This window comes from Mastomys coucha, unplaced genomic scaffold, assembly GCF_008632895.1.
Source record: "Mastomys coucha isolate ucsf_1 unplaced genomic scaffold, UCSF_Mcou_1 pScaffold14, whole genome shotgun sequence".
NCBI classification, from domain to species: Eukaryota; Metazoa; Chordata; class Mammalia; order Rodentia; family Muridae; genus Mastomys; species Mastomys coucha.
Genome location: NW_022196896.1, coordinates 100,843,733 through 100,854,005, shown reverse-complemented (window position 1 = coordinate 100,854,005; position 10,273 = coordinate 100,843,733). Strand labels below are relative to the sequence as shown.

The window sequence follows — 10,273 nt, the reverse complement described above, 5'->3', positions numbered from 1 at the left end:
CCCCCCCCCCACGTCAGGCTGAGGTGGAGTCTGTAGGCGCCTGGCAAGCCTGCAGGTGCTGGGACAGAAGGGGAGTACTGAGCAGCTGGTGTGCGGGCTGCCCCTCCCCCTTCCTGCTCCAAGCCAGAGCCTGCTTCCTGTCTTCCCTGTCAGCACTCCTGGTAAGGGGAGGGAACAGGTAGAGGGGGGGGCGGAGGGAAAGGATGATCAGTTAAGTGCTGGCCTGGGGGAAGAGATGGGGGCTGGGGGGACAGCAGAGGAGAAAAGGCCAAGGGGAAGGCTAAGAAAAAGAGGAGAACAGGGCAAAAGGCAGATAGTGTAGCTCAGAGCCTAGTGAGGTACGCTACGGAGCGGAGGGGAAGCCACAGAAGAGGCAGACAGTGGAGGCAAGACCTTGGGGAACCAGAAGCAGAGACAGTCAGAGAGAAACCAGACACACGCACACAAGCATGCATGCACGACAGGCACACACGCACGCACGCACGCACACCCAGAGAGAGGGATGGCAGGGTGAGATGTCTTGTGAGAGAACAGGAGATGGGAATTAGAGATCCAGTGCACAAAGGTGTGGTGGAGGGAGAGGAAAGTGTGATGCAGGGTGGGGTGGGGAAATGACCCCAAGAGAGGATAGAGTGGGGTCACAAATGGCAACCCCCAGTGAGCACCCTCCTCCCAATAAAAGCCAGAAGATGAAAAGGCACAGGGCCCACACCTGCAATCCCTGAACAGAGATGGGCTTGACTCAGACCTTTCCCTGTCAGGTCACTGCTGAGCAGCTGCCCTGCCCCCACCCACTCCGGAGCATCTGGCTCAGCCTTGGAACCTCTGGGTTCCGGAGGCCTCTCAGGGTCTGTGTGAGAATGGAGAGACAGGGGAGTGGGGGCTCACATTCAGGTGCTAATCCCTATGCAGCCAGGGTAGTACCAGGGCCTTGGTGACCTTCTTGGAGATTAATCCCCATGGAGACAGGGCAGCTCGCCCCCTCACTCTGTCTAGGCCAGGTGGGTAGCTAGCTGGCAGCAGGGCAGGTGGGGCAAGCCAGGAGCAGGCTGGGAGGGAAGAGAGCCTTCCTCAGACACTGCAGGGTCAAAGGCAGGCATGGCTGGGAGGCCCCCTCCAGCAACCATCGTAGTTTACAGGTAAAAACCAAAACCAAAACCAAAACCAAACCTGAGGCCCCAAGCAGTGGACGGGGTGGGGTGAAGGGCAGACAGAGGCCACTTCTGGAGCAATGAAAATCAGAGGAACCAGAAGCTAGATCTTCAGCTCTACCCCTCCATCTTTGTTTCTTGACACCATAGGGTTGAGCAAGAATAGGGGAAGTTTGGAACACCTGCCCTGACCCTGTCAAACTGAGTGGCAGAGTGGCTTCTGGGAGGCAGAGGGCCATAAGGGAAAGATGCCCCATGCTAAGTGTTCTCCTGGCTTCCTGGGAACCAGGATCAGGTTAGAAAAAAAAGAGGCTGAGGATCTCAGGGTTATGCTTTCTGCCTTGACCCCTCCCAACCCAACCTCACCCCATCGCAGAGGAAGTGGGGAGAACCCCCAGACGAAGACATCCATAACCTGAAAATATGCCAACAGTAACTGCTACCATTGGCTGAGTGTCTATTGCAGGGTGTTGGTTCTATGTTTTACATACATTTAAATCTTCACTGTGGTCAAAGCAATGATTCCCATTTTACAGAGGAGAAAATGCAAAGGTAGAGTGGAGACTTAGCCCCACTTTTAAACAGCTGAGCAGAAGAACTGCTCTCAGGCAGCAGTGTGGCTCCAGAGCCCACCTAGCCTTCAGTACCCGAGTGATGCCTCTCTGATAACTGCAGAGGGGGGCCATGTGTGCATGTCAAAGCTCACGAGGGTGTGCTCCAGTGTGAGCTCTCCCCAAAGCTTGTCACGCAATACTGTAAGTGACTGGACAAATGTCTTTTCACGAAGGAAATATCTATCAAGTCCTGAGATAGGGCAGTTAGTTAACAGATGGAGTTTGTGGGATTGTGGCCGTGTATGGACCTATTACTGAGGATGACTCTACCCACCCTTGCCTATGAACTTGTGTGTCCCCTCCCTGACATCCTAGAAGAGTCTAGGTGAGTGCGTAGTGAAAGCTGCCTCTCACCTCTATGGATGGGGAATCTTATGGGTTCTCCAGCCTTACTGAGGGACAGAGAAGATGGTGGGATAATGGGTCTATGTGGGTGGGGCTCCCATCTGCATGATGAACCTGAGTTACCTTTGTCTCCTGGGAGACAAGGCTTGTATAGCCCCAGGGAAGGAGCTCACCAGCCTGTTCCAGACCTGGAATAGGGTGGGGACTAGAGGAGCCAGGCTGCACAGGAAAGGCTGGCCATAGGACTGGGGTGGGTGAGGGCACACACAGAATTTGCATTTTCAGCCCAGAAGGCCCTGGATAATTTCCCTGTGAAATGAGGGGAAGGGGTGGGATCAGACTACTTTGAGGAGAGGACGTTAGCCACCAGTTCCTCAAGTATTGTCTGCAAGTACAGAGAAGCCCTAGCCATTCTCTGGACCTTTCCTGAGATGGAGATGTGAGCAGGAACTCAGGATGGGTGAACCGTGAGATCCTTAGAGGCCTGGAGGTTTCTTATGGATCTAAGGGTCAACACTGGAATGAGTATTTTCTTAACATCATGGGGCGGGGTAGACAAAAGTAGAATGGGGTGGAGATATGGATAAGGCCTTTGGACTTCTGGGGTTTGTATGCCAAAGATTCCCCTACCTTATGAGATGATTACCTCGGTGGGGGCCATAGTGGAAATTGCTACAATGCGGTCCTTGTGAAGTCTCCAGGTGATTTGGGGGTATAGATCTGAGGTTGCTCCCCCATCCCCACCCTGCCTAGTCCCTGAATGTCAAATCTGTGGATGTGGAGGAGGAGAAAGGGATGGTACCGAGAGCTGGCAAACAAAGCCACCTGGGCATCCATCCTTCAGGAAGCTCTAAGCTCAACTGATGTGGGAAAGCAAACAGGAACAGCTGCTGGGGGTAGGAGGGGGCATGAAGAGAGACCAGGGGCTGGAATTAGCCCAGTCTGTTGGGGAAGGGAGGATAATGGAAGGAGTGGGTACCTTAGAGGAGGAGGAGAATCTCTCAGTCCTGCTCTGGCACACCAGGGTGTAGGGGTTGCCTTAGAGACTCTTGACCTTTGTCCTTTATTCGTGTCTTCCCTTTCTTGGTCTCTGAGGTTGAGGGGTGGGGGCAGCATGGACCTCAGTTGCTGTAGGTGGTAGCCACAGGTGTAGTGGTAGACAGGTGTAGACAGAACTGCCCTTTACCTGGTTGCAGATAGAACTAAAAGCCATGGATGGGTAGGGAGACCTATATATATTCTCCTGATGAGGAAACGCAGGTGCAGACAGAGGGGAGAGGCTGGCTGCTGCCAAGAGGAGAATTTCCAACTGGAAAGGGTAGGCTTCTCTATAAATTACCACCCCAAAACCCATGTGACCCCCTCATTCTAAGGAGTCTCTCATTTTCCCGCTGCCTGGACTGAACACACATCTCTGCCGAATACTGACCAACACATAGACGGGAAGTTGCCCCCCACTCCCACCCCCTGCACCTCAGGCTCAGCTCCTGATAAACATGACAAACACAGCCCCACAGTTACCAACAGCACAGATGTACAGCCTGTTGTCAACACCACAGCCTCTCCTGATCAAACACACACACACACACACAAACAACACACACACACACACACATTGGCTTTCTGGTTAGCACAGACTGGCCCCGCCCCCTAGTGGCCACCTCTATAATTGTCCGATCGGGGAAAAGGGAGAGGTCTAGGGGTTTTTTTGTTTGTTTGTTTTGGGGTTGGGTTGGATTGGTTTTGGGGGGGGTTGTTTTTTGTTTTTGTTTTTGTGGGGGTTTTGTAATTTTTTTCCCTAATCCTCACTTCTGTTTCAGCGAGGACTTGTGAGGCAGAGCAGAAGCTAGAATATTAAGCATCCAAGATTAACTGTTGCCCTCTATGGAGTCTGGGCTTTCCCCTACGTTCCGAGAAAAATTACAGCCCTTTTGTTTTTGGCTAGCTCTATCTAGGTTAGAGTCAAGTGGCTAAAAGCTAATTCCTGCTCCTCCCTCAATCAAACCTACTCATCCATAATGTCCCATTTTCCATCCATGTGCCCCCAGCTTGGGTTATGGACTCTATTCAAGCTTGTAGATGTGAATCTCAACAGCCATTTCTCACCAGTGAATGGAGAGGCCTAAGGGAGGAGCTGCCTCCTACCCCCAATTTCCCTGAGAAGTCCCAGATTTCTGAAATGGAATTAGTGGGATGGGTAAGCCATCATCCCCACCCCACTGGAGACTTTCTTTTCTTTTCTTTTCTTTTCTTTTCTTTCTTTCTTTCTTTCTTTTTTTCTGAGACAGGGTTTCTCTGTGTAGCCCTAGCTGCCCTGGAACTCACTCCGTAGACCAGGCTGTCCTCAAACTCAGAAATCCACCTGTCTCTGCCTCCCAAGTGCTGGGATTAAAGGCATGCACCACCACCGCCCAGCTCGAAGACTTTCTTATACACTCCTTCTCTGTCGACATTTGGCCCCATAATTGGTCATCTTGTTACTCCACTCCAGGGTTCCTACTCTGTGTCCAGCACCGTGCTAGGTTTGAGGATAACTGGGAACAAGGCAGACACAGTTCCTACCCTTTTGTGCGGTGGGGGTGGGGAGGGGAGGCTTACAGTCTAGTAGAGAAGCCACAGGTGCATTCATAAACTAAGAGGAGGAGATCTTGAGACTGACAAACACTAAAGAGAACAGATGCGATGGGTGGTGTTTTGTGACTGGTATCATCCACAGAGGATGATGTGGCAGAGGAGCTAGCCACATCAACAGTGTGTGGTTAAAACATGCCAGGGAATTCGAACAGCAACTGCAAAGGCTCCTGGGCTGCGAATGGGTTTAGCAGGTTAGATGATAGAAGGTGCCAGTGGATAAGCTTCCAGGGGTCGGGGTGGGGGTCAGGCAACAGAACAAAAAGCCGCCTGGATTTTCTTAACTCTGAAACTGGCTACTTATGAATTTGAAAAGGGCCCCACACCATTCTCATGCTTGTGTGTGCAAACTAAACCAGCCAGGCTGTTGAGTCTATAGAGGAAGCACTCGGCAAACAGGAGTAACATTTCACACCCAACTCCCTCCCTCTCCTGCTGGGTTAGCCTCTCTCATCATTAAGGCTCTGCAATCAGCCTACCTTCTAGACGACAGCTAAAAGGGCCAGGAGACCTCCTTTGGGGTTCTAAGCCATTTCTGTCCCATCTCCCTGCCTCCCCATTGCTGTGGATTCTGGTGCTGGGAGAACCTCGGTAGTCTCAAGAGTGGTGGGGGAAGACCGAGAGGCCGCTTCTACCCAAGACAGTCGGCCCCTCCCTTAAAATCCTCGCTAACTCTGCGCTCCCGGGTGCTTTTTCTGGGTTTAGTGCCGCCTGGCGGCGAGGCCTGATCTCGACCTCAGAACCAGTGAAGACTCCCTGGGAAGCCCAGCTCAGGAAGAAAGTGGACAGATCTTCCAACGGCCTGAGGGGCTTGGCGCAGCGTCGTTAGAGAAGGGTCTTCTCTTCCTCCTGCCTAGTGTCTCTCAAAAGAAAGATCTCCACCTAGAGAGTTTTGACTTTGGGAAGAACTGTGGTGCGCCGGGCTTACGTGGTCTTAGAAAAAGCTAAACCTTAGGCTTAGGGTCACGCCTGAGGGTCTGTGCCAGGGAGTGCTTGTTCTGCCCCTAGGCTAGGAGTCTCTACCAGGCTTAGGCCACATTGAAAGAAAGCGCAGAGTCAGCCTGGGCTCCGGCAGACACGCGATGTGCGCCTCAGCACTTTCCGTTGTCATCCATGCGGGCTGGGACCAGATCGGTGACTCCGCTGCCTATGCAGACCAGAGCTGACCAAAGCCTGCCAGCTGACTCAGCTCGCACACCCCAGCCGGATTCCACAGGGAGAGGCAGCCAGACATGACTATAAAGCGGCGAACACCGGGCTCGGCTCGCGCGCAGCCTTTCCATTTTCCGTAGGTGCGGTGCTCACTCACTCGGTGAGTACTGGGGTGAGAGGAGAGGGAGTAACAAGGGAACCACCCCTCAAGCCCGCCCCACACATCCGCAGCCTGTGTCCAGAGCCAGGCGGGATCCAATCCCTAGATTCTCAACACCCTATTGGGGATGGGCAAGCTTAGGCTAAGTAGAGGGCACCCGAGAATTTAGCCGGTGATCCTGCCCTTCTTTTCTGCAGCGACATGAGCAGCGCCCCCGCTCCGGGCCCGGCGCCCGCTTGCCTCACGCTCTGGGACGAGGAGGACTTCCAGGGTCGTCGCTGCCGGCTACTGAGCGACTGTGCCAACGTCTGTGAGCGGGGAGCCCTGCGCAGGGTGCGCTCAGTCAAGGTTGAAAACGGCGCGTGAGTGATCCTGTTGTGGCTGATGAGCCAATTTAGGGGTTTTCCCTAAATTTCTCTCCCTCCCACCCTAGCCAAAGTCAGAGCCGGGACTTCAGTCTACACTCCAGTGTGCCATAGACAGACTCATCAAGGAGAGAAATCTTTGTCCTCTCCAGTACTCCCCAACCCTCCCCAAGACAAAGGCAAGAAGCAATCATGGGGCGGCCCTGAAACCTCAACGTTCTCTTTGTGCAAAGTCAGGTGGCTTTGTGGAGACAGATCCTTTGTGCTGTGCCCAGCTAGGTATCCTAAAAGCCAGCTTGGGGTCCTGAAGATAACAGAGGCTCCTTTGCCGCTATAGCAGGATGGAGAATGGTTGGCTGCCTTCGTATGCAGTCACACAAAACCCAGAAGAAAGTCCTTGGTCCGGGGATCTTTGTAACCTGAAACATCCCTTCTAACTGCAGGCTATAAATGGGAAACCTAGGCCTTTCTGACCTCAGAGACCCCAGAGTTTGGGGCTTTCAGTTTCCAGAGGAGCTGGGTATATCTGGGGAATGGCCTATCGTTGGAGAAATAGTTTGGGTCCCTGGATCTTTTCATCTATAGAAAACAAGGTGATGATGGAGGAGAGGCAGACCGAGCAGGTGCCTCCCAGTTCCTCCTCTTCTCTTTTTTTCAGATGGGTGGCCTTCGAGTACCCCGACTTCCAGGGACAGCAATTCATTCTAGAGAAGGGAGACTATCCTTGCTGGAGTGCCTGGAGCGGAAGCAGCGCCCACCACAGCAACCAATTGCTGTCCTTCAGGCCAGTGCTCTGTGCGGTGAGCACAGACCACTTCCTCCCCCCACCCCCATCTCCTGCCGCCTAGCTCCAGGCCCCAACCAAAGTGTGGCGCTTTGAAATGCCTACTGCTCCCCACCACAGGATGTATGAATAAACTCTCGGGTGGGCGGTAGTGGCATTACTCCAGAGCCAGAAACGTCTGAAAATTGGGATTGTGGACATGGCTCTGGATCAGCACCACGGACAGCACCAAAAGGCCAGCGGGTTCTGCTCTCACGCTGGGGTCCTTCTGTTTCAGTCCACCATGGGTGTAAGGAACCTAAGCTGTAAGATATCACGCAGCCATGGAAGGCTGACATGGCTACGGTTGGACCCAACCGTACAGTCCTAGAAAACGCATTTCAGAGGCATATAGTGGTGTGTGTGTGTGTGTGTGTGTGTGTGTGTGTGTGTGTCCCAGAAAGGAGGTCCTCACTCTACATTGGTTCCCAGTTAGGTATTGGTAAGTACTGGGGCTGCTGGTGAATATCAGAGGACCCAACCCTGTCCATTTTCTCTGTTCCAAAAGGCTGTGAGGGACCATAACCTCTCAGGAGGAAGACTCTTGTGTTAGAGAGGCCAGAAGCAAACCAATCTACCTGTTTTGACTGTTCCATCCCAGTACCCTTTAGCTGAGTCCCAATCTGTGCGAGGCATCGATGGCGAGCTGAGCAAGGGGTTGGGCTGGGGAGTCAGTGAGACCCTTAGAGAAATGTCCTGGTTAATGGACTAGACCTCCTCCCCCCCTCAGAACTCATGATTTCCCCCTAAAAATGGGCTCAGGGGAAGATAATGGTATTTCCACCTATATTTCAATCTACTTTGGAGGCTGAGGAAGAAGGATCACAAATTGAAGGCCAGCCTAGCACACTCAGGGTCCTGGGTTTGATCCCCATCACCACAAACAAAACAAAGAGACTGCTACAACAAAAAAGGTTCCTGTCACGGGGGTCCCTTTAGCATTGACCTCAAAGAATCTCCAGGAAGTCTCTAGTCTTCACATCTAACTCAGTGTCTTGGTAGGATCCAGGAAGAATCTCTGAGCATTCAGCTAGCCATATTTACTAGGAGCTGATGGGGCAAACTCCCGAAATGCCTAAGAGGCAGCATGATACTGCTAAGCGGGAAGTGGGTGACTAGGGTTAAGACTGTATGCAGGAACACCACTTTGGAGGGCATGGTATATCTATAAACTGCCTCCATTCATTTCTGTGTTTCAGAACCACAGTGACAGCCGCGTGACACTCTTTGAGGGGGAAAACTTCCAGGGCTGCAAGTTTGAACTCAATGATGACTACCCATCACTGCCTTCCATGGGCTGGACAAGCAAAGATGTGGGCTCCCTCAAAGTCAGCTCTGGAGCGTGAGTCCTAGGGCTGGAAGAGAGGCGACGTGAACAGTGGGAAGTCCATGAAAACAAAAGAGAAGATGAGGATGGTGATGGAGGATGGGGGATGCTAGAGGCTAACAGAGAGACTGGGAGATAAGACAGGGAGGGAGAGGATAGAAAGAGAAGAGGCAATATAGACCAGGAGGCAGGGGAGTATGGTGGGATGCAGGGGGTTGAGTAAGGAGAAAATGAAGACAGATCACAGGAAAACGCAGAACAAAAGGCAGAGGAGCTGAAACAATGTTTCTAGAGTTGGCTGTCAGTAGCTGGAAAAGGAGACACTGGTGGGACCACGCCCTTGGGAGTGAGGCAGAGCCTACTCACTACTCTTTTCTTCTCTGTCCTAGGTGGGTGGCCTACCAGTACCCTGGCTACCGAGGCTACCAGTATGTCTTAGAACGGGACCGGCACAGTGGGGAGTTTCGTACCTACAGTGACTTTGGCACACAGGCCCATACTGGACAGCTGCAGTCCATTCGAAGAGTCCAGCATTAGGCTCCAACTTCCCAGTCATCACCTGTGAGATTCTCAATAAAAGCTCTAGAATCTACCTGCCCCTCTTGCCTCTTTCTTGGTGTCTTGCTCTCTCTCTCTCTCTCTCTCTCTCTCTCTCTCTCTCTCTCTCTCTCTCTCTCTCTCTCTCTCTCTCTCTCTCTCTCTCTCTGTGTGTGTGTGTGTGTGTGTGTGTGTGTGTGTGCATGCATGCACGTGTGTGATGGAATCTAGAACTTTCTGCCTTTGAGCTAAGTAACCTCCATTCTTACACTTCTGAGGATTGTTCCCTCCAACCAAGAGCTCAATAAGGCCCCAGAACCTTTACTTAATTAAGAGGAGTATGGGTATACTCTTGTGGGGGGGTCTATAGGGGAACAGCTAATGAGAGTTGTGGGATCCAATAAGATGGAGCCAGGTCCTCATCTAGCCCTGGGAAACACCCATCAATACAGGTGAAACCACTGAAAGCCCAGATGGTGCCTTTGTCATTTTCTAGATAGATCAACAACCCTACCCTAAAGTAGGGTCCACAGCTGAATTTCAGCCACCACATACTCCCTGGACCAGAAACCATTTGTAGGTCAGCTGTATACAAAAGCTCTGCTTGGTCCTGCAACTCTACTCCCTACCCTCTACCCCCACCACCTAGGCCACCTAGGCCATCTTCAGTTTGCATCTTCACCCTGGCTTCCAGCCAGCCAGGGAAACCTGCCAGTGTCTTTCAATCTTTCCCTTTCATTCCTTCCCTGGAAAAGAATTAATGGAAGGTCCCACTATCCACTTCTACAGAAGAGGGTTCATCCTCTGAGCATAGTCTCGAGACTGTAATGCCAATCATGTGTATCTCCTGTGATATTAAATTTTGACATCTACCTGCAAACAGAAGCTATTGGCACTGTCTCTGTCTCTCTCTGTCTGTCTCTCTCTCTCTCTTTGTGTGTGTGTGTGTGTGTGTGTGTGTGTGTGTGTGTGTAGGGGGGTTGAGTATTTAATAGGAGCCCCCTGAGAATGTGTGGGATGTTGTGGAAAAGCATCGAGCCAAGAATCTAAGAACCAAGGATCTGAGCTCTCAGTGGGTATGAATTTTGCTTAAATTCTGAACTGGCTCTAGAGTCCAGTTGCATTTGATGTTCCAACTATCCTCCATTCTTCATCTATCTCATTAGCA

General features: G+C 52.0%; 1 protein-coding gene across 6 annotated transcripts in view; it reads left to right on the top strand.

Moving 5' to 3' along the window:
- Cryba2 (crystallin beta A2) overlaps window positions 1–9,166 on the top strand; it is a 10,876-nt gene extending 1,710 nt beyond the window's left edge. Inside the window, exons 1-7 of one of the 6 annotated variants that reach the window (XM_031368008.1) lie at window positions 8–4,065; window positions 4,159–4,307; window positions 5,447–6,053; window positions 6,251–6,415; window positions 7,077–7,218; window positions 8,441–8,583; window positions 8,958–9,166. In XM_031368008.1, the coding sequence (XP_031223868.1) occupies window positions 6,255–6,415; window positions 7,077–7,218; window positions 8,441–8,583; window positions 8,958–9,105 (594 nt within the window). In that variant the 5' untranslated portion in view covers window positions 8–4,065; window positions 4,159–4,307; window positions 5,447–6,053; window positions 6,251–6,254 and the 3' untranslated portion in view covers window positions 9,106–9,166. Of the gene's footprint in view, window positions 1–7; window positions 4,308–5,446; window positions 6,054–6,250; window positions 6,416–7,076; window positions 7,219–8,440; window positions 8,584–8,957 lie in introns of those variants that run through there. The other 5 variants (XM_031368011.1, XM_031368009.1, XM_031368012.1 and 2 more) reach the window with 5 other exon arrangements.
- The last annotated feature ends 1,107 nt before the right edge of the window (window positions 9,167–10,273 follow it).